Source organism: Trichechus manatus, unplaced genomic scaffold (assembly GCF_000243295.1).
Source record: "Trichechus manatus latirostris isolate Lorelei unplaced genomic scaffold, TriManLat1.0 scaffold00012, whole genome shotgun sequence".
In the NCBI taxonomy this organism is placed as follows: domain Eukaryota; kingdom Metazoa; phylum Chordata; class Mammalia; order Sirenia; family Trichechidae; genus Trichechus; species Trichechus manatus.
Window position 1 is genome coordinate 30,584,705 of NW_004443948.1, and position 25,685 is coordinate 30,610,389.

General features: G+C 40.7%; 2 protein-coding genes across 11 annotated transcripts in view; one reads left to right on the plus strand and one right to left on the minus strand.

Moving 5' to 3' along the window:
• Positions 1–1,247: 1,247 nt before the first annotated feature.
• Positions 1,248–9,967, minus strand: RWDD2B (RWD domain containing 2B). 4 transcript variants are annotated; one of them, XR_002823170.1, is made up of 7 exons: positions 9,552–9,967; positions 7,674–7,900; positions 7,523–7,590; positions 7,036–7,398; positions 6,150–6,406; positions 2,287–4,443; positions 1,248–1,264 (listed from the first exon to the last, which is right to left on the minus strand). XR_002823170.1 is itself a non-coding variant. In XM_023726662.1 (6 exons), the coding sequence occupies exons 2-5, from the start codon at positions 7,878–7,880 to the stop codon at positions 6,172–6,174; spliced, it is 873 nt and encodes a 290-aa protein (XP_023582430.1). In that variant the 5' UTR covers positions 7,881–7,900; positions 9,552–9,967; the 3' UTR covers positions 1,874–2,388; positions 6,150–6,171. The 4 variants fall into 4 exon arrangements, 3 of the variants coding, with proteins under 3 accessions (XP_023582430.1, XP_023582428.1, XP_023582429.1); XM_023726662.1 differs by lacking the exon at positions 1,248–1,264 and having other exon boundaries at positions 1,874–2,388; XM_023726660.1 differs by lacking the exon at positions 1,248–1,264 and having other exon boundaries at positions 1,874–4,443.
• A 2,364-nt stretch (positions 9,968–12,331) lies between these two features.
• The window catches only part of USP16 (ubiquitin specific peptidase 16), a 31,285-nt gene continuing 17,931 nt past the window's right edge, over positions 12,332–25,685 (plus strand). For 3 of the 7 annotated variants that reach the window (XR_002823171.1, XM_023726664.1, XM_023726666.1), the window contains exons 1-7: positions 12,358–12,492; positions 15,962–16,063; positions 17,842–18,020; positions 19,973–20,076; positions 20,853–20,956; positions 22,065–22,249; positions 23,322–23,417. Coding sequence is in view for 6 of the 7 variants with exons in the window: in XM_023726664.1 (XP_023582432.1) it covers positions 16,003–16,063; positions 17,842–18,020; positions 19,973–20,076; positions 20,853–20,956; positions 22,065–22,249; positions 23,322–23,417 (729 nt within the window). In the remaining variant the exon portion in view is untranslated. Of the gene's footprint in view, positions 12,493–12,530; positions 12,649–15,961; positions 16,064–17,839; positions 18,021–19,972; positions 20,077–20,852; positions 20,957–22,064; positions 22,250–23,321; positions 23,418–25,685 lie in introns of those variants that run through there. The other 4 variants (XM_004371365.1, XM_023726663.1, XM_004371366.2 and 1 more) reach the window with 4 other exon arrangements.

Sequence of the window (25,685 nt, forward strand, 5' to 3'; positions counted from 1 at the left end):
CTGGTGTGAGGCATGGATCCTGTTTCAGTTTTCTGCATGTGGAAATCCAATTTTTCCAGCACCATTTATTGAAGAGACTCTTCTTTCCATAAATGGACTTAATGCCCTTGTGAAAAATTAGTTGACCATAGATATGTGGGTTTATTTCTGGACTCCCAATTCTATTCCATTCGTCTCTGTGTCTATTATTACACCAGTACCTGGCTGTTTTGATTACTGTAGCTGTATAATATGTTTTAAAATCAGGAACTGTGGTCCTCCTAAATTTGTTTTCGTCTTTCAACGTTGCTCTAGCTATTCAAGGCCACTTTCCTTTCCATATAAAGTTGAGAATTGTTTTTTTTCATTTCTGGAAAGAAAGCTGTTGGAATTTTGATCAGGATTGCACTGAATCTATAGATCACTTTGGGTAGCGTCGACATCTTCACAATACTGTCTTCCAATCCACGAACACAGCATATCTTTCCATTCATTTAAGTCTTCTTTAATCTCTTTCAGCAGTGATTTGTAATTTTACTGTGTCTTTCACATCCCTGGTTAAATTTACTCCTAGGTATTTTATTCTCTTATATGCTATTGTAAATGGAATTCTTTCCCTAATTTCCTTTTCAGAATTATTATTGTTGGTTTATAGAAACCCGACTGATTTTCGTTTGTTGACTTTGTACCCTGCAACTTTGCTAAGTTCCTCTATTAGCTCTAGAAGATTTCTTGTGGATTCTTTGGGATTTTCTATACACAGGATCATGTCATCCAAAAATAAAGATAATTTTACCTCTTCTTTTCCAATCTGGATACCTTTTATTTCTTTTTCTTACTTCTCTGGCTAGGACTTCTAATACAATATTGAACAGAAGTGGTGAGGGCAGGCACCTTTGTCTTGCTCCCGATTTCAAGGGGAAAGCTCTCAGTCTTTGTCCATTAAGTATAATGTTGGCTGTTGGTTTTTCATATATGCCTTTAATTATATTGAGCAACTTCCCTTCTATTTCAATCTTCTTGAGGGTTTTCATCATGAAAGGGTGTTGATTTTATCAAATGCTTTTTCTGCATTCACATAAATGATTATGTGGTTCTTTTCCTTTATTCTGTTGATGTGGTGTATTACGTTGATTGATTTTCTAATGTCGAACCATCCTTGTATTCCTGGGATAAACCCTACTTGATCATGGCGATTGACAGATCGTGCAGAAATGGAAGGCTCTTTGTACACCTTTGCAGTACTTTCATGGACTCAGTTTGTCCTAAAAAGTAGTATGTGTACCTGGCTTAAGAAAAAAAAAAAAAGAGTTTCCTAAGATATTTTACATAACAAGGAGAGAAAATAAGAAGTAAAAATGCAGCACACACACATACTCAAGAAAGGCTTTATAAACCCCAGGATTTGTCCCTCCCTTCCCTCAGAGAACCTCCCCTTTCCTCCTTAAAAACCAAGCAGTTGTCATCTAGGTGAGTCAGACTCAGGGCTACCCCATTTGTTTCAGAGTAGAAGTGTGTTCCATAAGGTTTTCAATGGCTTTTCGGGAAGCAGACAGCCAGGCCTTTCTTCCAAGGTGCTTCTGGCTGGACTCAAACCTCCAGCCCTTTGGTTAGCAGCTGAGTGTTCTAACCGTTTGCACAACCCAGGAACTTGTACCACTTAGGGATTACCTTTCCTCTTTAGACAATTTCTGTTTCTCTATGCTTGGATGGCTTCCCTTGTCCCCATCCTCTTCACATAGTGATAACCATCTTTGAAGTCCTCTATTGGTTATCTTTAAAACATGAAGATATACACTCAAACTTTCTTATTTATCAACCATGGGCTTTTTGAGATGGAAATATTAGACCCTTAAACACCCACTCACCTTTCCTTTCCCCTTCCACTTAACATTTTCTGTCATCTGATCCTAGACTTCACTTTGCCCAAACTGGTAACATTTCCATTCTGTTTTATGCACACGATTAAGTCTAATATATTTTGGCACTGAATTTTTTCTTTTAAAAGTTAGTAGGTTTTAATATTGTTGTAGATATTTAAATACTGTCTACTGCAGAGCCAAGTAGTATAAAGGGTTACTTTGCCATTCTTGAACCTTTTGGTTTTTCCTGGAGTATGTATTTCCCTCCCTTTTTATTTGTTGCATTATTTTGGTTAATAATCTGAAGTTTTTCACACTTCATTAGATGTTTCATTTACTTCAACCACCCCACCGCCATTTTTCTCTAGAAACCTCCCTCCCAAGACCTTCTGTCACCTACTCCAATCGGACTGACCGCTATGCAGACAAATTTTGCGATTCTGACCTTTCGTTGTTTTCCCGAGTAGTTCCACTCTTCCCTGCAGTTTTCCCTTTTCTTGACTGACTTTCTCGTTTTGCTCCCAAGTGCAGCATATTAAGTAGTTCCCTTTAAAAATGGGGAGAGTGATAATAAAATGTCTGCTTCCTGGCATATCTGAAAATATTTGCCAACACACTTGCTTGAATAAAAGCATTTCAATTTGCCAGTGGTTAAGAGTTTAAATAAAGCTAGGTTTTCTCTAATTTAAAAGAAAAAAAGCTACAAAAACTACAGCAAGACAATTTTTTAAAATACCATCACATTTATCTTAAGACTATTGATCATTTTTCTTCTCGGGTTTATTCTGAACATTATTCCAAGAAAAACTTTTAATTACATCAGTACTGGATTCATGTTTTAGTGGGGCCCGAAGCTTACACAATTTTTGGCACCCTCTTCAGGATAAAGGATACAAGATTAGGTTAAAAGTGAACATTTATTTGGAAAGAGAAAAAACAAAAATCACAAAACATAGCCATTTTAAAAAAGCCAATAAATACAACAAACATCACAGAGTCTAGCAAAACAACATATTTTATTAAGTAACTGCCTGTCACACCTCTACTACACTTCTTCCTGCATTTTTTGTCTGCATACACTTTGATCACTACTTCACAGGACAATGACTTGGAAACATTTGCCATAGAAAGAACAGCAGGTAATTCAGGCTTTCCTCTAGCATGACCTTCATCAAAAAAAAAGCTTTTATAATTAAATCAGTTTAGAAAAAATTATTTTAGCTTCATCACTCATTATCAGTAAAGTCAAGAAAATTTTGGCTCATTGTCAAACTTGGGAAAAATTTCTCTCAAGTTTCCTTCACATACAGGCTGAAGTGTTTCAGGTCATTTCAAGTGTTCCTATGCAGTGGCTAATACTCACTGACCACATTGCCATCAACAGCCTCATTGCAGCAAGCGTTCTCTAACTTTTACAATGTTGATGTCATTATTCATGTAAGATTTAAGTCTTTTTCTAATGTGTTCTTATGACATGCACTTCTCATTAACTGGATTCCAAATAATCCAATTCCAAACAATTCAAGAATCTATTATTTCTATTCGAGATTTACTCTGTTCATCATGAATAACTACTTTGCATTAGAATTTGCTTCCCAATAATTTCTACAGATTTCAGCTCATTTTTTCCAGTTTTAAAAAAAATCATTTTCAATACATTTATATGAATTTCCTCTCAGCTCTTTAATAAGTCAAACTGAAAATGATTCATTTACATCTGAATCAGGATTCTGTTACTTTTTTTATTGAACTGCTCCGAAGTATCTTTCCAATTTGCAGCAAAAATGGGTATCAAAACTGTCTGTGCCCCTCCAGAATCACCCAATTCAAGAACTGTGTTGGAGGGAAAAGAGACAGCTATATCACTTCTGAAAAATTTACAAAAATGTGACTCCCTCCACCCCGCATCTTGGTCTTAAGGTGGAGATGTCTACTCTTACTCTTAAAAAGGCAGGTGGCTATTTATGTGGGTCTGGAACTCAGGTATCACTCTAGAGATAAATAATCTAGGAGTCATTAATGTGTAGGTAGCAATTGAGACCACTTTTTCCCTCAGTTGCCATTGAGTTGACTCCAACTCATGATGACCCCATGTGTGTCAGAGTACAACTGTGCTCCACAAAGTTTTCAACAGGTGATTTTTCAGAAGCAGATTGCCAGGCCTTTCTTATGTGGTAGCTCTGTGTGGACTCGAACCTCCAACCTCTTATTTAGCAGCCAAGTGTGTTAACTGTTTGCACCACCCAGGGGCTCAAGTGAGACCACAGGAGTATGTGTAATTGTCTAACAGGGTCTGAAAACCTTTTCTATGAAGGGACAGACGTAATGATTTTCAGCTTTGCAGGCTCTGTGGTCTCTGGGGAGACTTCTCAGCTCTGTAGCTGTAGTGTGAAAGCAGCCATATACGATCAGTAAACAGACGGGTGGGATGGATGGGAGGGAGGCTGTAGTTTGCTGACCCCTGGTATACCACATCGAAAGTTTACTTCTCACTCAGGCTAAATGCCCAGCATGGATTGACATGGGTCTTTGCTCCACATTTTCAAAGACGTAGACTGATGAAGGCAATATCACCTTGCAGCTAAGCCATCTGGAACAGCAGCTGTGGCAGGAAAAGAGACAGACAATTGCTTACAGACTTGTCACTCTCTTGACTACAACGTGGAATTTCAGGTGCTCACATTTCTTTGGCTAGAACTAGTGAAATGGCTCTACCTGACAGCAATTAGGGCAGGAAGAGTTAAAGAGCAACGAAATATTGCATGAGTGTGGGAGATCAGTTGATGAAATAACCCCAGTTTGACACCCCCTCTTGTATTTAGTATCCTTTGCAATGTGACTACGGACTCCTAACTTCAAGAAATGCAGTCTATTTTACAATCTCTTGAATGCAGACTGGCCTTGTGACTTGCCTCGACCAATGCAACGTGGCAGAAGTGATGGCATGCCAGCTCTAAGACTAGGCTTTGAGAGGTGTGGTGGGCTCTGCTACCTCTTTTGGATCTCAGACTCTGCCAGATGAACAAGCTGGGCTAGCCTGCAGGAGGACGATAGATCACGTGGACTAGAATCATGGTGTTCCAGCCAGCGCCCCAGACATGAAAGAGAACCTAAGTCTGCAAAGCCGCCTAGCTGACCAGCAGCTGAGCAGACACACAAGTGAGCTCCTTTTCCCTCAGCAGAGTCTCACCCTTTAAGGAAAATCCAACACGTGGTACCAACCTGAGTGCTAGCAATTAGTAAATGTTTAATAAACACTTTTGGAACTGATTGATGGAGAGCCTCAAAAACCAGGTAGTGGTTTTTGTGTTTATTCGACTCCAGGTCAATTTGCTGAAAATAAATTTACAGAAAGTCATCTTCCAAGATGAAAAACTTGTTAAAATCCAACTTGCTGACAACAAATTCTCGAAATTGCCAGTTTGCTGGAGGGTAAAGAATGGTGGGCTCTACCCTGGCCTCAGGCTTCCGAGAGGCAGGCCCAGGAGCGGGGTGGAGCATAAGTCCACAGAAACAGAGACAGACTGCAAACGTCATTTAAGAACTTCACCTACTGGCATATAAAATGGCTGGAGGTAGATGGAAACTGAAGCTTTGAAAAAAAATCTATTTGCAAACTAGCTTTCAGAACTTGTCTTATTTCATAACAAGACATCCAGAGATAGGCAAGGGCTGGTGCTGGGCCAGCAGCTCAGCAATGCAGGGGTGGCGTCTCTGTGGCTCTCTTGGCCCTTCCTTCCCACCTGGTAGGAAGAGCTACTGCAGCTCCAGCCGTCACTTCGTGTTTGTGGCAGAAAGAGGGTAAGAGGTGACCTGGCTGCATCTGTCGCTTTAACCAGGAAAGCGAAAGCTTTCCCAGAAGTCCCCTAGGCAAAGCCGTGTGCTGAGGCCACCCCAAACTGTAACCGAGGCTGGAGGGTGAGCCTTTAGCTTTTCCAGGCTCTTTAGTGGAGATAGGTAAAAGAGACGGGGATTGGGAATGGGGGACAAGTTAGACCTCCAACACTACCTTGCTTAGGTATAACTACCTTCTCTTTTATAATGAGTTCTTTATGTGTCAAGACATTTCTATCAACACTTTTAAGATTATAATTTGAACCTCAGTTCTGTTCTGCTTTCCATAGTGATTATTATGCTTTCTCCATCATCATACATTTTACATATTTTTAACAGATGCATTTTAAGGATCTCCTTTTTCCTGTTTTTTTTTTTTTCTTCTCCCTAACTTTCTAGAATGGGACTAAAATAAAATGACTTGATCTTTCAAGAAAGAGTGGGAAAATCAAAAGGCCAACAGGGACGAGATACCTGCAACCACTCCTCTGCTCAGTCATTGTCCCTCCACACCAAAGAGCATCTGGAAAACACCCCCACATCCTCTGGCATTTAAAAACTGATACAGCTGACCGAAGTCCATGTGGTTCCCTCTGGCTCCGTCAGCACTGAACGCTTTCTCTTCAAAACCGGAAAACTTTCTTTGTCTTTCCAGCTCATCGCTTGTGCCATCAAAAGGAATGTCTTCTCGATGGCGAATCAAAATTCTCTTCCAGTTTAATTTTCTGAGTCTGAAAAGAAATGTCCCAAGCAAATTTTACTGGCTTGTAGCAACATCCTAGAAACATAGAAACTGTTGAGTTTCAAACTACTAAAGGGACTTCTCAGAAACTCTTTTAGGGAATCAGTAGAGAACGGAAGGCTAGTATAAATTCTCATGCTCCTAGAAAGTCCCTGGTTTTACACTGTATATGGCTCTAAAATGAAGAAAGAATTGGACCCACAGTAACAGGTAGGAATACAGACAGCATCTTGTTCAGGGGCTCAATTCATTCAACATATGTTTACAGGACATCTCCTATGTGCATTGTGTCAGGTGACGGGGATGATGCTGATTACGTGATTTCTACCATACCCACTGACTTGAGATCGAAACCCCATGAAGATACCACCCCAAGGACATACTTATTTCCACATCTCTACTATCTTGTTGCACAATGGTTAAGATCTGGGCTGCTAACCAAAAGGTCGGCAGTTAGAATCCACCAACCGCCCCTTGGAAACCCTGTGGGGCAATTCTACTCTGTCCTATAGGGTCGCTCTGAGTCGGAATCTACTCAACGGCGCATAACAACAACAATAACTACCCTGTTCAGTACTAAAATTAATGACACAGCATATAAGATATACGCAGGCCAACCTTGACCAGAATTCTTCGCAGGCACTTTGTGGCCCTTCTACACACACAACACCAGGCTTTCCTGGCAGGCTAAACCCAGACAGGGAAAGCTCCTTCGCCCATTCTAGAATATTCTTCCTTTTGGATTTGTTGTAGATGTGATGGCTATAGATCCAGAGGCGCGTGAGAATGAGATCGAGTGACTGGGCTGTACTTCCTGTGGTGGCGGAAGATGTGGAGTCTGTGCTGATGTAGTCAGAGGCATGTTCTCTAACCCACTCGGTGGCATTCAATATACAGACATCTCCACAACAGTTCTTTTGCAGGTATGCATGCAGCTCTGTGTTCAGCTGAGTCTGCTGGGATCTACTTAATAATACTGATCTGATGGAAAAGATATGGGAAAAGATTAAATCAGTTTTCTTGGAGCAAAAAACAAACATGAGAATCGCTTTTAGTCTCAGATTGGTTTTCAGCTCCAAGCTTGATGAGAATTTCTGTACCATACCTGACGGTGATTTCAGGCAGCACTGCAGGGTATTTGAAAGGAAGAATACAGGCCAGTGAAAACATCACCTGGTAAGAAAGGAGAAAAATGCCTTAAGTGCTGTTTTAAGTCTTGACGTGTTTCTATTCTTTCAAAAACAATAATGAATTACCATTTCTTTCTCAGACACCTCTAGGTTGATATTTACAGTAAAGTAAATTTTTGAAGATCGCCCCTCCATGGTCTTCTTTTCAATACAATCTTTCAGTTCGGCTAAAGCCAGTTGGTCATTCACTATGAACTCCTTCTGACTGGGGAACATACTGGCCAGCAGTTCTAACTCAGAGAGCTGGGCCTCAGCCTGCTCAAGCTCAGTCATTTCCCGATACCTGTAAGTTTCTAAGGAGGTAAGAATAAGAGACGATTTACATATACACTCTTGGGGGAACTCAATCGAGCAATATGAGTACTTACTGAAAATGTATTCGATTTCTTCATAAAATGTGAAATTTAATTAGATTCTCCATTATTCTACTTTTGGATGTAATATGCCAAGGACCAAAATATGGGAAAATCCAGGGATAGTCATAACACTCTAGCAATAATGAGGCACCAAATTCCTTTGTATCAACACAGTTGATCTGGCATCTTGAGCTACCACAATAAGCAATTTCACTGAAGTAAACTAATTATGTAGTCAAAAAGCTGTATCAATAATACAGCTGGAGAGGGGATGTAACTGGTTAGGTGGGAAACCCAGAGTGAATGGAAAAGACAGTTTACTAATGTGGATGGTTAGATTTCTTTTCTTAACTAAAAATTAAAGTTCATTAATTTAAAACGAAAAGCAGAAAAATGTAAAGAAGAGAAAATACAGAATAATTATCCCACAGCCTAAGTAACCCATTAACATTAAACAAACAAAAATAGTACATGGTTAGAAGATACAAATGATAGAAAAAGGTGAAAAATGGAGATATTATCTCTGCCTCTTCTACTACCTGCTAAGTCCCTCTCCCAAGGAAACGACTATTCATAGTTTTTGATGTTTCATACCTTGCTGCTGTGGAGAAGAGTGTAGGGGAACGAGGATGAAAGTGGGGAGACCAGACAGATGTTGCAATGAGCTAGGGAGACATGATGGTGGCTTGGATTAGGGTTGTGGTGGTTGAGGCAGTGAGCAACGCTCAGGTTCTGGACACCTAGTCAAAACAGAGCCTACAGGATTTACTGAAGAATGAGGTAGGATATGTAAAAATGGCTCCAAGTCTTCAAGCAAGTAGAAGGATGGCTTTGCCATGTACTTAGATGGGGAAGGTGGTGGAATCTGAAGGTTGGTTCTAGACATACTTAGTAATGAAGTGTCTAGTAAGACACCATTAAGCAAAGATATACAGCAGGCAGTTGGATATACAATTCTAGAGTTTAGCAGACATGCAGCTGGAGATGCAATTTTAGTAGTCACCCAGAGGAGTGAAGTGCAGAGGGCCCTATCTAATATGGAGGTCTGGAAGATATTCGGGATGAAGAGATCCGTGAGCAGACAACTATGGGAGTGATGTCACAAGTCAGTCATTTGTCAAATTATTATCGCAGATAAAATTTCAGCCCCCCCACCAAAAAAAACCTCAACGGAATTTTCTGACTCAAGATATCGGTGAATTGTTCTGTTAAAACGTATAATGAAAAGTAAGATCCCGACTGGAATTACTTTTTTTCCCTTGCAGATTTTTTTTAATTTTAAATCGGAGCAGGAGTCCAGCAACCCAAGTGCCCACGCAAGAATTCAGAAAGCATCCTTGGCCCATCACCGCAGCCCAGCAAGCGTGCCGTCACCCCTAGCAACCGAACCCTTCCCCCCACTCCCCCGGAGGGAAGCGTCCCCAGCTATGGGCGGGACAGGAACCGCCGAGGCCGGCTCTGACCAATGAGCAGACGCGTAACGCGTGCGAAAGTGGTGCCAGTAGGTCCGCAATTCCCCGAAGGTTGAGCGAGCCGCGGCGTCGGTGTAGAGTCCCGCTTGGGGCAGCGGGATAGAGGACTCACTCACCTACAGTGAGGGCAACCTCATGATGTATCTCCGGGCTTTTTGACTGCACAGTCCTTTTGGGAGGCAGCCTCGGAATTCAGGGCACAGCGACCGGAATCCTACAAACTGCTTCTACGGGCGGCCTCACGGAAGTGAGTCCGCGCACTCTCGTGCTTGCGCGTGCGCGCGCGCGGCCCGTCGGTCCCGGAAGCCCGAGCCGTGAGGGCTCGTTGGTGCGGCGACCGGGCAACCCGGGAATGGCGTGGCGCGTGCCATCTGCCTCCTCATGCGCCGAGTTTTCATTCTTACACGTTTCCATCCCGATCTTATCGACGCTTCCCAGCTGCCGACACTATCAGGGAGAAGTGCAGCCGGAGCTCTAGCTGGGACAAGGCATGATCATTAACGTTTCTCAAACTTGAACTTACGTAAAATTATTCGGAGATCTTGTTAAAAGTGTAGATCCCAGTTCGGGAGGAAGCGGTGGGTTCCAGATGGCGCGTTTGTAACAGCCTCCAACCCCACGCTGCTAGACGCGCAATGACACTGCGTAGCACCGCATTGGGGAGAGGTGAGCGTGGGTGGGTGGTGGCTCGTGATGGCCTTAGGTGGTCTTGCCCAGTGACCAAGAAAGTTCCTTCATGCCCGTCTCCAGTCAGTCCCCACCCAACTCCCCGAGACAACCACTATCCTGATTTTTTTCCAGCATAGTTAGTTTTACCTATTGCAGAAATTCGTATGAATGGAATCATACAGTACTGTTTTGTGTAAGGCTTCTTTCAGTATAAAAGATTCACTTGTGTTCTTCTATCAGTAGTTTTTATTGTTGAATAGTATTCCATTGAATGAACACACCAGTTTTTCCTTTTTTTTTTTTTGTGGAAATCTAGGCTGTTTCCACTTTGTTTTCTGTATGTGGCTATTATGAATAAAGCTGCTATGAACATTTTTTGTACAAATATTTCGTTTGTAATGACTTTTCAATATTTTTATAAGCGCGTATTATGTTCAGGCACTTATAGGTACTGGAGATACAGCCATGAATAAGACAAAGGTGTGTGTTTGTGGTGAGGCAGAGAGGCAAGTATATAGGCAAATACGAAAGAAAAATCCGCAATAGTAATAATTGCTTGTCAGAGAAGTAAAACAAGGTGATACGAATGATCTGATGTACGTAGGTGGCTCAGCAAACACTTCCGTGAGGAAATGACTTCTCAGGTGTGAACAGAAGACAATAACCATGATAGATAAGGGGAAGATCATTCCAGCAGGGGAAGTAGGTGGTACAATGCCTTAAGGCTGTATTTTGGAATAGGAAAACAACAAACAATGGCAGTGTGGCTGGACATTAGCAGTGTTGTAGGGGAAAAACATCACAAAGTTTAGTAAAGCAAAAAGAAAGTTTTATTCAGCATATATTCAAAAGGGCAGAAGTGGGAATCGGACAATCATGCTGCCAGAGCCATGTCTGCCCGAGTCCAAGGAAATATCACAGAACAGACAAAAGTGGGAAAATGGACAAGCATGCTGCTAGAGCCATGTCCGCCTGAGTCCAAAGAATATTACAGAATAGGTGAGAATGGAAAAACGGGTAAGCATGCTGCCACAGCCATGTCTGCCTGAGTCCAAAGAAGGTTACAGAATCATCAGTATATATCAACATCACAAAATGGGTAGAATCATTGAAATCGTCACCTTTCCACCGATTGGCTAGAAATTGTAATTTTACGTTTTAAATCATCTTTCTTAACAATCGTTGGTATGGGTTTCAGGTATGAAAGTCAAGAAGGTCTTCATTGGTCCAACAAATTCCTATTCACTAAATGTTAATAGAAAAAGACAAAAAGAAGTCCTTTGGGTTAGGTTTCATTGCCCTTTCGTGAAAACTTCTTTAAGATAATTTTTGAGATTGTCCCATCTATTGTCTTATCTCAGGGCCCAGTTGATGTGTCTTTGAGTCTGTGAGGGCCCAGCCCCAGCTGGGTCACGTTTCTCCATGCTCATGGTCAGGAACAATGATTCCAAATATTTCTAAATCAGCCAAGAAATCTTACAAAATTGTATCTCAGTAGCAGTAAAGGATAGGAGAGCAGTTTGTCCCCAAATTTAACTATACGTTTTTTTCTCCACTATATCTCAATCTACTTCTGATTACTAGCAAGGGTATTTCTTCATGTATTTTATGACCAATTGTCTGTTTTTTAATTACTTGCTTACATCCCTTATTGTTCCATCGGCACTTGCTTTTTTTTTAACTGAATATTGCGTCTCCGGTGTTAAATTCCAGGAGGGCGAAGCCTATGTTTAATTCACTTAGAGGGCTTAGCACAAGTGGGCACTTACATATTTGAACGAATAAACGGTAAAGGTTTGACAATTTTATCCTCCGTAGTTCCTTTAATATCTTTTCAGTTCTGTTTTAAATCTCACCCACACTGCTTTACCTTTTAATTCTGACGTACTACGGCAAAGTTAGTTCAAGACAATTTACGTAATTTTAGAAGTTAACAGAACAGAATTAGGGAAACTGCGTGAAATTTAAATGTTCCGTTCCCCTTATGGAGACTTCATATCTAACGTGATTAAGGTAACTCGGAAGACACCGGCACTCATTTACTTATATTCCAGCAGAGAGGTCCCGAACCCATCGCCCTCACTCGGCACCCCCACTTTCCTCGTATTTAAATAACCCCACAGCGATATGGGAGTGTGAACACTCAAGGCGTTGAGGCCCCCGCACTTCCGGCGCAGGTGTGCGCAGGCGCAATTCTCAAGCGTCACCGCGCTGAACTCTGGGCGGAAGCCGCTTCCTATAATGCCGCGTCCCGGAAGTTCTTGCGTTCTCGGGTTCACGGGGGCTTCGGGCTCTGTGGCTGTTTAATCGTCACCGGGAGGAAGACGGAGCTGCCTGCCAAGCCCACAGGCCCACTAGGGGATGCAGTTATGGGCGCTGTCGCCGTGGGTGAGTTCTGGCCCCACTGATTCGCAGTCAAGGCTCGCACGATTGCCTGCGCTCCGAAGGACCCGAATTTTCTGCCCCGACCTCGTTCTGTTTTCGACGGCCGGTCTGTCTTAACCTCATTACCCGGTCCCGGCCGGGCCCCACGTTCTTATTGGGGTATGTCCTGTCAGTTCCAGGAGCTGACCCGTGCGTAGCTGGTGCTGGCGCCCCTTTTGACCCCGTGGACCCCGAGGTTCCCCTGTGGGTGCAGAGCAGTTGGAAAGGAAGGGCAGGTGTGGCGGGTGCTGCGCGAGTGGGTGGGTGTCGCGCCGCTAAGAGCACCCATAGGTTGCGGCTCGGTTTACAGCCGCGTCCACGTTGTGATTAATAGGAAAACCAGGATCTATTACCTACACGACTGAATGCTCCTAGGAGAGGATCCAACTACCCAAAACTTGAAAGCAACATTTAAGACGTTCTGACGAAGTTTCCTACACGCTTGCATTTTTAATGGAACGGAGTAGGCAGGGGAAGACGATTAATATAAAAACTGGCAAGACTAGCTTTGATTTAAATTTTATGTGACGTGAGTCCTACAAAGAGTAATTTGGCCAAGGATCTAATTCTCATCCGAAGACACTCCTGAAAATTTAATAGTTTTTTTTTTTATGGCATTCACAATACTGTTTTCTCAGACTCACTCATTAAATGCGTTTTATAGTTGTCAGAACTTAACTGAAACTGTTTCCACAGCATTGAAGTGCTGACCCCCTACTGTGTTCTGCCTGCAGCAATTACAATTCGTCTTTCGAGTTTTCGTTTGGAGTCTGGGCTTCTGCAGTCCTCAAACCAGATTTTCTAGTGCTGTCTTCAGTCCTGCTGACCTCTTCACTCTTCACCCTTTTCTTTTTCACCAGAACTTGTCTGCTTCATTCTTGTGTACCCATCTTTGCACCTTATAATCATCCTTCATGGCTCAGGTACCATTCTCTTTCTCCATTTCAATGCTAGAAGTATTTCTTGAGAGTCTTCTATGTGTTAATACTCTGCTAGATGCTATAGACAATTCAGAAGAAACACCTAAAACAATTTGTTTCTCTTAGAACTTTAGATTCCGGGTAGAGAAATAACAGGTCCAGGTTAAAGATTTAAGAAGCAGTTTGCTATGGTATTAAGTAGGGGACAAGAGGAATAACGCTCAGTATAAATGTTGGGGAAGTTCACTGGAGAGGTTTAGTTAGAGTAGGAAAGCTGGCTCGGGTTTTGTTGAGATGGAGAGCTTGGAGGATGGGTAAGATTTTGATAGATGGAGAGAACATTCCTGCTGGAAATCAAAGGCATAGAGATGAGGGCAAGGTGTTTTGGAGTGTAGGATACTGAAGAGACGGGCTTGATTGTAATGGAAAGAGTCTTGGAATGTAAAGATCTGGGTTTTGGTTCTGTCTCTGCTGCTCTGTCATCTTTCAGTGTTCTGTTTCTGAGCTTCCTCATTTCAGGAAGTGCCTAAAGAGTTGTGAAAGTAAAACAAGACGTTTGTTAAAGGGCTTTGAAGACCCAGAAAAACCAAACCTAAGCCAACCCGTTGCCGTCGAGTTGATTCTGACTCATAGCAACCCTAGAGGGCAGAGTAGAACTGCCCCATAGGGTTTCCAAGGAGCAGCTGGTGGATTTGACCTTTTGGTTAGCGGGCGTATCACTTAACCACTGCACCACCAGGGCTCCGGAAGATCCAAAGCACTATATAATTAAAACTGTATATTGAAATGGCAAATGTGTTGTTGTATACTGAATAACTTTACCACACGCATGCACACACACACACACACACACACAAACATTAAAAACAACAAACAAAACCCAAAAACTTAGTGGTTCCTTGTTGAGTAATGAGAGTCAGGATTACCAGAGTGTTGGGGCCAAATTATACCATGAGTGCAAAGTCTAGGAGTTTGGACAGAGAAACTGTTAAATGCTTGCAATCAAGGCAGTGATGTGATGAAAATGACATTATTGGAAGATGAATTTGGTACTGGCATGCAGCACAGATTAGAGGGAGTTGGGTTGGAGGCAAGAACTTTGGTACTTTTTTTTTTTCTGTAAAATCTTCAGTTTATTCTAGATAAGATAAATTATATGAAATGTCATTTTTAGAATGAGGAATAATACATAAAATGTACATCGTTCCATATAAATCCATATACTTTGTGTTCCTTTGTTGTTTATTAATTGATTTTGTAAACATTTTACATTATCCTTGGAAGGATTTTCTTACTAATTACTTGATGTGGCACTTATTTTTTATACAAGCCTTTTGAATTATCTTACCTTTAATTACACTAACCTATCAAGAGCTAAAAAGAGGAATACATATATCTAAGACTCTAAGCCAGAGCAGTGATGACAGCTACATAGCTGAATTAACTGGGCAGTGTTTCAAAACATATGTTCTCGGCCACACTTTCTACATATGGAATGAGAATTTTAATAAACATTCCAGGTAAAACAACTGTTATAGGGTTAGTCATTTAAGTGATTTTGACACTCATAAGTTTTTTTTTTAGTACATGTAAAATACAACTTTTCTAAACCATTATTATTATGTACAGTTAGGTAGATTTGTATGTACTTCAGCACTTTTCATATTTTCTAATTTTGAATTGTTGATTAAAGAGGTGAAGATTTGATGTGCAGCTCAGGGTTTGTCATAGTCTCCCAAACTGGTTTTGGCAATAATATAATAATGTAAATAGTTGAGAATGCAGTTCTAGTCAGTTCCCTGCTAGCTAATAAAACTCATTGCCTTCGAGTTGATTCTGACTCACAGCGACCCTATAGGACAGAGTAGAACTCCCCCATAGGGGTTTCCGAGGAGCTGCTGGTGGATTCGAACTGCTGACCTTTTCGTTAGCAGCTGAGCTCTTAACTAGCGGGCCACCAGGAAATCCTGGTGTGGAAAATGTGGAACAGTGTATTGCTTTTTATATTTGACTTTGAAATTATTTTGTTAATTTTCTAACTCCTTTCAGAATTATTTTTAATTTTTCTTAGAAAAATTATCAATGTAACCTGCATAGACTGCAGAGCTAAGAAATAAGTAGCTTTAAAGGAAAGGAAATCAGTCTGAGGTTTAAAAGTGCCACCAGTATTCCACATTTATGTAATGAAGAATTAAATTGCTAATAGTGTAAAGTGCTGAGACTTTTCAAGGTCCGTGTAAGAAGACCTGTGCTTCAGCCTCACCTTCTCATTTATTTAAAATCTCTCAGCCTTACTAAGGATCAGTTTCGCAAGCTATGAAAAGCGGGGAACACTATCTTCTCTACCTACTGCACAGAGTTCTTATTGAAAATTAAGCTATATATATGTGTGGTCTTATAAAGTGCGATACATGCAAAATGCTATCCTATATGTGATTTACTGTATTACTTTCTCCTAGAGAAATAGAAAACCTACCCTTTTTTGGTCAAGCTAACTTTATCTTGTTTTCTAGATTGTTATTTTGTGTCAGTAAGTCATCCATAAAGTACCATCATGGGAAAGAAACGGACAAAGGGAAAAACTGTTCTGATTGATGATTCTTCTGAATCTTTAGGTATATTTTATTATTTAAATCTTTAGAGTAATGTTTATGTCCCCAAAGGGATATGTATTTTTAAAATATGTATAAAAACGCAATTTAAAAAAAAAATGCAGTGTACCTTATTGTCATGTAATATGCATTTGAATATTTCTGCCTCCATGTCCCTCAGTAGTCTGCTATAATATTCTTACTGGCATCATATTCCATTGATGTAAGGGGCCAGGAATGCATATTTCATAGTTTATGTAGCTAACCCTCTCCTGTTGTAGATTTGGGTGGTCTTTAACTTTTTAATGTTATGAATGGAGCAACAGTAAGCATCTATGTAGCTAAATTTGTGCATTTATTTCCTTAGTACAAATTCTAGAAATACAATTGCTAGATCAAAAGGTATAAATATGTTCAAGGCTTTTTTGATACTATTGTGCAGTTACTCTCCAGCAATGTTTTACCAACTTAAAGGCCTAGCTACCACCCGTTTGTCAGTGGAGGCTTTCATTGGGCTACGATGCTATCCAGGTTTCTGCAGAGCTTCCAGACTAAGACAGACGAGGAAGAGAGGCCTGGCGATCTGCTTCCGAAAATCAGCCAGTGAAGACCCTGCGGATCGTAATGGTCTGATTCGTTGTGTGTGGGGTTGCCAAGAGTCAGGGGCTGACTTGGCAGCAGCTAACAGCAGTGGCGTGAAAAAATGCCCATTTCCCTGAGCCTTCACCAGCACTAGTTACTATCATCTCTCAAAGTGTTTGCTGACTTGTTACTTGGAAAAAGGTATCTCCTGGTTTAAAGTTGTATTTTGGCTGCTACTGAGGCTTAGTATTTTTTCACATGATCTCACTTGCATTTATATTTCTTTCGGTGAATTGCAGGCTCATTGGACTAAAGCTAATCGTGCCCCTTAACTACTTTCTAAACCTCCAGGACCTCTGAAAGAACTCAAGCCTTTGAGAGTAACTTGCAAAGCCCTTCACTTGCTCTGGCCCCAATAGGAGTTTTAGCCACAGGTCCAGCTGTTCATGTTTTGTACCTTGTGTAGCTCTGGTCATTCTGGGAACAGCAGATACTTTTATCCCTCCATGGCTTTGCTCCTGGGGGATGGACTCTGTAGACTGCCCTTCTGTCCCTGAGGTCGCGATTCAGAGCTTTGGAATCAGGAAGACCTGAGTCCAGATTCTCACACAGCCCCTCAGTAGTGTCTGTGGTGTAAAACTTAGTTTCCTCCTCTGTCGTTGGGGATAGTAATCTCTTTCTTCTAGGGTGGTTGTGAGGATTAAATGAGAATGTATGCAGCCATTTAGCATGGTGCCAGGCTCAAATATCAGAAATTTCTATTACTGTTATTGTCTTCCAAGACCGTCCAGATGTTACTGCCCCTCTGAAACTTTCAGCAACTTTAGCCTTATCTGGTGCTGCTTGCTGTAGCATGTTTTGGAGATTTTTACGCATTTATTTATTTGTCTCTCCTGCCAGCTTGTGGGCTGCTCAAAGAGAAGAGCTGTGACTTGGTCACTTCTAGGCTCCTTGGCATCTAAGATAAAGAGCCTTAATTTAAAGGAAACAGCTAAATGAATTGAAGTGATTTTTATGGGGAGTTATATTTCAGACTCTAAAAAAGTAAAATTTTAAATTTGTATAAAATGTCTTTCTCACATAATCATTTCCTAATGTTAAATATCAAACAAAAATAAGTTTGTTATCTAACAGTTTGTTTATACAGTAAGCTGGTTTTCAAAGTTTGGATGAGAGGTAAGTTCTGAGATTAACGTGTGCTTTTTTATTTGTTTTCATAGAACCTGTGTGTAGGCACACTAGAAAAGGATTGGAGCCGAGTAACCTGAAAAGGGCTCTAGTGGGCGTGGAATGGAATATTTGCCAAGATTGTAAGACCGATAATAAAGTAAAAGGTAAATCTGAGGAGGAAACAGAAGAAAACCCTTCCGTTTGGCTGTGTCTTAAATGTGGCCATCAGGTATGCTTAAACTTTGATCAGTATGGGGTTTCAGAAACTCTGAACTTATTTGAGGTCCCTGGGTGGCGCAAACAGTTGTGCTTGACTACAACCAAGAAAACCCTATGGAGCAGTTCTACTCTGTAACACTTGGGGTTGTCATGAGTTGGAATTGACTCAATGGCAGTGGGTTTGTTTTTTAACTTATTTTATGAGGTATTACCTAAAAATACAGCGTGAGTGATTTGGATGCCAGCTGGCATAGGTCATGTTCTCTCGGAACAGATTGGATGAAGATTTGTGTGTAGGTGGTTTATTAGGGAATATTCTCAGGCACTACACCAGGTAAAAGTGAGGGAGGCAGGATTAGGCAGAGGGAGAGGCTGAGCTAAGAGGCATTTGCTCCAGCGCCTCAGCCAGTCCCACGGTGAACTCTGGCCCTTCAGAGATGTCCTGAATTAAGGGAGGGGCCAGGCCTTTGCACCCGCTCATTGACTAGCTGTTGATGTGGGCTGCCCCTTCGGTTGAGGATAATTCCTGAGGAACGGCTGGGCTCTGAGCTGTCAGCAGGCATTTTTCCTGGCAGCTCTGTCTCTTAGTGCCGAAGTGGGGATCTGGGTAGCATGCCACAGCGTCCACTGTGCCATCCTGCAGGCCTTGCTAAAGGGCAGGGTCTGTCGCTCACCCCTAGTGATTGCAAGTTAAGTTTCTATGTTAAACTGGACTACTAGGCAGAGCTTCAAGATGAGGCCGACAGCCAATTTTTTTTTTTTTTTTTTTTTACATTTAAAGTATATTTTTTGCTTTAGTGGGAACAGGAGTAGTTATTGTAGCGTGGCCCACGGAGGTTGGTGGCCCGGTTCAGATAGACATACAGCGAAGATGCATTTCTTAGCAGTGATCTAACTAGCTGGAAGCAGAAAATCCGCTCGTGATCTTTTATGATTAAGCCTATACATCTTTTAGGTGGAAAGTCTCCATTTACTTGTTCAGTTAATGCCGATTGACCGTATCTTATGTGCTAGATCTTTTGGTACTAGAAAGGTTAGTAAAACATAATCTGTGCCTTCAGGGTTTACAGTCCAGGGGAGAAAAGAGGTAAACGTTAATAATGTCAATACAAGGTAGAAAATAAGGAATACCACTAGGAATTTACACTGTGTTTTTTAGGAGTTTGTTTACAGGAAGGATAAAATATTTTCTTTGGGCGGCTAAGCGTAACCTTTTGGGAGAGTTTGGTTTTTGAGCAAAGTCCTGAAGAGTGGGTGGGATTTGACCATGTGGTAGTGAACAGTGAAGGATTCCAGGACAAGTGGAATTACATGAACGAAATTGTATAGCTGGGGAAGTCCTATGTTTTTAGATGGTATATGAATAGGAGAATATGGGAGTTAACGTTGGGGTCAAGGGAATTGGGTTTGTTCATTAGAAGATTAAGAACAGTTGATAATCCACACCCCCCACCCCCCGCCGCCACATGAGTGCTGCTCGTGGAGCCAATCTCTGAGCTGTCCGAGAAAGCCAACCAGTGGCTAATTTTTGAATTGGGTGTGTGAACAGAGTTTTGTTTTAGGAGCATTAAGCTGAAAAAATAGGTATATGGAGGAGGCTAAAGTCAAGAGAACCATTAAGAGGCCTTTACGTAGCGCATACCTGGCGTAATGAGTGAATTAGCGTGGTTTCCTTGGGGCTGTAAAGGGCACGTTGGAGAGGAGCAGTACTGTTAGTGCGTGGTGTTCTAAATGCCTTTTTCCTTAAATGTCCTTTGTTGCATATAGATACGCAAGTTTTAACAAAAGTCTAGACTCTTGTTGACGTTTTATTTTGAAAGTTTTTATTTTGTTAATGTTTTATTTTCAAAATTGTATGAATGGCAGAAATACTGGCGCCATTTCCGTGTTCATTATAGATTGTGCATTCTCTCCTCATTCCGTGAACTTTTGGGACTGAGGTTTGTGGTTATGGTTCTCTAGGGCTGTGGCAGAAATTCTCAGGAGCAGCATGCCTTAAAGCACTACATGACACCGAGATCTGAACCTCACTGCCTAGTTCTTAATTTGGACACCTGGAGCGTGTGGTGAGTTTCACCTCTTGTGCACATGGATGAGAAATTTCCTGAAATATTGGAAAACGGAGATATTTGAAGAAAACGTTCAAGAAACAAAAAAGTTAAAAATTTTGCAATATTTGTTCAGATACTTTTCTTTCAGAAGGCTATATGAAGTTTTTGCTTAGTATTGAACAAACAAAAATTGTAGCATGTAGAAAACTTAGGAAATCTTCTTCACCTTTTTGTTTTTTCTTTCTTGTGGTATTATGAAGCATTTAGTGGGCTACTTTTTTGTTTTAAAAATTGGGACACTAAGAACAAATTTCATAAACTGAATATATAGTAAAATGTTGGCAGTTAATACGCACAACAATAAGTCTCAGTCTTGTGTGTTGTAGTTCCTGTATTTTAACATCATAACAGATTTTCGTATCTTTAAAACCCATGTGTTTCCACAGCAGCGTTCATTGGCATTGTAAGATTTGTTAATTTTGTTAGTATTTTGAATTATGTGTATGTGTTTTGAAATATGTATAGAAAAAACTTTTGACTTCAGTGTTAGAAATAACCATTCCAGTAAAATGTATGTTTGGAGTTTTTTCACAGAATTCTGGCTAACCTTAGTAAATAGTAAACCAGAGTTAATATGGATAGTTTTTTTCCAGAAAACAAATAATTTTTATTTGAATGGATTTTGTTTTCAGTTAATAGAATAATTTGGTGGATATGCGTTTTGTTGTCTGGGAATGATTTTTGGTTGCTCTGTCTGTCATTTTTCTTCTCTGTGATCTGTTGGGAGACAGGTGTTACCTGTGTGATGATGAGGTCCAGTATTGCCGTTCAAACCGATTGGGGCAGGCGGTTGATTATATTAGAAAACAAGCTGGCATTACATCTCTGCAATCAGGTAAAATCATCTTTTTCTTAGTGTAGATGATAATGTTGACTTACGTATGTGCTGACGTTTAAATTTATTGTACCATTCTAGCATTTACATATAAAAACACGTTGCCGTCAGGTATATTTCAACTCAGAGAGACCCTATAGGACAGTAGAACTACCCCATAGAGTTTCCAAGGGGCGGCTGGTGGATTTGAACTGCTGACCTTTTGATTAGCAGCCTAGCTCTTTCCCACTGTGCTACCAGGGCTCCAGCATTTATGTATAGCTGGGTAAAATTAGTTATAGTGGTCTTCGAAATATGAAGCTATTCTTGTTTAAGAATGTAAAGCATTGGAAATGTGTATAATTACAAGTGCTAGATTTGGAAGGTATCTCAGAGATGAGCTAGTCAGATGCGATGAAGAGTCTGGACTGAGGTAACGGGTGGTAACTTCCTGTGTCCCTACCTTGGGGTGGTACTTTAGGTAGACCTGGTAAGATTTATACCAGAATTTACTGTATTCCATTTTGTAATAGCAAGATACCAGTCCATTTGTTGGGATGATATAAAAGTACTTCTAGTAGCCTGATGTGTCTCAGGTTTTTTGTCATGAATAATTGAATTAATTGGGTTGGCTTACAGCATCTGCTTTAAGTGCGATTAGATTTTTACTGGGAAGGGGATAGGATGATCGCAGAAGTACCTTTGGCAGAGCCAGAATTGTTTGTTCCATGCTTCTGGATTGGTTTTTGACCTGCAGAATTCATTTAAAAAATTATTTTATATCCACATTTTTCAAATAAAGATTGTTTTCTACTTTAATTTCTGAAGGTAAGATATGCTCATTTGTAAAGAATTTTTGTGAGGTAGAAAAGAGAAGATTTATACCAGAGTATATACAGCACTGTTTGGCTTCATTTGTCCAGCTAATGCTTATATCAGCTTTGAATATTTTTGTTTCTCTCTCTCTGCATGGTAATTTACCTGTATTAATTAGTCAACATTTAAAAACAAACAAGTGGCAAATAATGACATTAGATAACATTCAAAAATTTCGGGTCCCAGTTAATAACTTTGCATTTGTATTATGTATTTTACTAAATCATTTTTCTCTTCCCCCTTTTTGAAACAGCAAAAGGTAATGGGAACATTGAACTTGAAAATAAAAAATTAGAAAAAGAAAATAAAAATGAACAAGAGAGAGAAAAAAAGGAAAACATGGCTAAAGAAAATCCTTCCATGAATTCTACTTCCCAGATAACCGTGAAAGGACTCAGTAATTTGGGAAATACATGTTTCTTCAATGCAGTTATGCAGGTGCCAGTATTACCCTTTTTTCCTTTTTTAAGGACTCTTTTAGTCTTTTCTTTATGTTATAGATTTTATTACTTACAGTATTGATTGTATGGTATTTTTAAAATAATTCTGTTGTGCTTTGGGTGAAAGTTTACAGGGCAAGTTGGTTTCTTATTTAAAAATTTATACACAAATTGTGACATTGATTGCAGTCGCTGCAATGTGATAGCACTCTCCCCTTTGCTCCACGGGTTCCTTGTGTCCGTTCACCCCATTCCTGTCCCTTCCTGTCTTGCTTTTGGGCAGGAGTTGCCCATTTGGTCTTGTGTATTTAATTGAACTAAGAAGCATGTTCCTCATGTGTGTTACTGTTTGTTTTATAGGCCTGTCTAATCTTTGGCTGAAAAGTGGGCTTTGGGAGGGGCTTTAGTTCTGAGTTAGCAGGGTGTCCGGGGGCCATAGTCTCAGGGGTTCCTTCAGTCTGTGTCAGATTGGTAAGTCTGGTCCTTTTTGAATTTGAATTTTGTTTTACATTTTTCTCCCACTCTGTCCGGGACTCTATTGTGATCCCCTGTTAGAGCGGTCAGTGGTGGTAGCCAGGCATCATCTAATTTTTCTGGGGAGTTTTGTCTCTTATGTAATGCGTTTCTGTGTTTTCAAAAAAGAAACGTTTCATTTTGCATTACAGTAAAACACTATGTTGAGTACTGACGTACAGTGGGGTTCAGAACAGACATGGTCCCTGCCCTTATGTAGCTTGCACTTGGGTGAGGAAGCAAAGGATAATCTAGAACAGAAACAAATTTCTAGTTACAGGTGGTGGTAAGTGGTGGTGGTGGTTGGGGAGAGATAGCTGCTCAGGTTGGGTGGATGGAGAGTGCACCTGTGAGGTGAAGAAGACAGAACTGAAGTGTTAATCAGCCAATAGAGTGGAGAGAAAAGCACACCATAGCTCTTCATTTCCCAGGTGTAGATGTCATAAGATGGTAGTGTCGGTGGTGATTTTCTGGTTTCATGGACACTTAAGAAATATTTGGATAAATTAATTATCCTTTAAAATAATTTTCTTCTTCTTTTTCATTCTTCATTCCAGAATTTGTCACAAACTCCAGTACTTAGAGAACTACTGAAAGAAGTAAAAATGTCTGGAACAATTGTGAAAATTGAACCACCTGATCTGGCCCTCACAGTATGTACTTCAGAATGTTCTCTTACAGTCAGTAACCTTCCTCTCTCTGAATGTCCACATTCGAAATTATTTGAAAGAATTCACACTTATTTCCACCTTTTTTATTTGCTTTTGTTTTGTTTTAGACTACCAAGTTAAACGTTTTTAGGCTAATAGAGATTATAAGGAACTTCTTAAATTTAGTTTTGTCTTTGAGGGTCATGTTCTTCTGTGTTCGTGTTTGGATTTTTTCTTAAGAATATTACCGATATTTGTGAAGCCCTAGACCTGCATGTCCGCCCATGTGGACAGGTTTCAGCAAGGCTCCTAGACTAAGACGAGGAAGAAGGTCCTGGCGGTCTGCTGAAAAACTTGGCCAGTGAAGACCTTATAAATAGCAGCAGAACATTGTCTGATATAGTGCTGGAAGATGAGCGCCTGAAGGTGGAAGGCACTCAAAATGCGACTGGGGAAGAGCTGCCTCCTCAACGTAGAGTTGACGTTAATGACGTGGATGGAATCAAACTTTCAGGACCTTCATTTGCTGTTGTGGCACAGCTCAAAATGAGAAGAAACAGCTGCAGATGCCCATTAATAATCAGAATATGGAATGTATAAAGTATGAATCAAGGAAAATTGGAAGCTGTCAAACATGAAATGGTACGCTTGAGCATCGATATCCCAGGCATTAGTGAGCTGAAATGGAGTGGTGTTGGCCATTTTGAATCAGAAAATCATATGGTCTGCTGTGCCGGAAATGACAGATTGAGGAGGAACGGCATCGTGTTTATTGTCAAAAAGAACAAGATCTATCCCGAAGTACAGTGTTGTCAGTGATAGGATAATATGCATGTGCCTACAATGAAGACCAGTCAATATGACTATTAGTCAAATTTACACACCAACCGCTAATGCCAAAGATAAATTGAAGACTTTCACCATCTTCTGAAGTCTGAAATTGTTCAAACATGCAATCAGGATGCATTGATAATTACTGGTGATTGGAAGGTGAAAGTTGGAAATGAAGAAGAATCGGTAGTTGGAAAGTAAGGCCTTCATGATAGAAGCAATGCCAGAGATCACATGATAGAACTTTGCAAGACCAATGACATATTTATTGGCAATACCTTTTTCAACAACATAAATGGTGACTGTACCCGTGGACCTCGCCAGATAGAATATGTAAGAATGAAATAGGCTCTCTGTGGGAAGAGATGATGGAGAAGCTCAGTATCAATAGTCAGAACAAGGTCAGTGGCAGACGATAGAACAGACCATCAATTGCTCATCTGCAAGTTTACCTTGAAACTGAAGACGATTAGACCAAGTCCACGAGAGCCAAAGTACGACCTTGAGTATATCCTGCCTGAATTTAGAGACCATTTCAAGAATAGATTTGACGCATTGAACAGCAGTGACTGAAGACCAGACCAGTTGTGGAATATCAGGGACATCATACAGGAAAAAAACCAAGGGTCATTAAAAAGACAAAGGAGAAGGAAAAGACCAAAATGGATGTCAGAGGAGACTGAAACTTGCTCTTGAATGTAGAGTAGTAGGTACAGTGAATGGAAGAAATGATGAAGTAAAAGAGCCGAATGGAAGATTTCAAAAGAGTGGCCTGAGAAAGCAGAATAAACTATTATAATGAAATGTACAAAGACCTGGAGTTAGAAAACCAAAACAGGAAAAGCATGCTTGGCATGTCTTAAACTGAAAGAACTAAAGAAAAAAATTCAAGCCTCGAGTTGCAGCATTGAAGGATTCTGTGGGCAAAATATTGAACAACGCAGGAAGCATCAAAAGAAGATGGAAGGAATACGGAGAGTACTGTACCGAAAGAGTTGGTTGATGCTCACCCATTTCAGAAGTTGGCATATGATCGAGAACTGACGGGACTGAAGGAAGAAGTTTGACCTGCACTGAAGGCATTGGCGAAAAACAAGGCTCCAGGAATTGATGAAATACAATTGAAATGTTTCTTCAAACAGGCGGTGCTGAAAGCGCTCACTCGTCTATGCCAAGAAATTTGGAAGACAGCTACCTGGCCACCCAACTGGAAGAGATCCATGTTTGTGCCCATTCCAAAGAAAGGTGATTCAACAGAATGCAGAAATTATTGAATGATATCATTAGTATCACATGCCAGCAAGATTTTGCTGAAGATCATTAAAAAACGGTTACAGCAATATCTCGACAAGGAACTGCCAGAAATTGAAGCCAGATTCAGAAGAGAGCAGGGAATGAGGGATATCATTGCTAATCTTAGATGGGTCTTGGCTGAAAGCA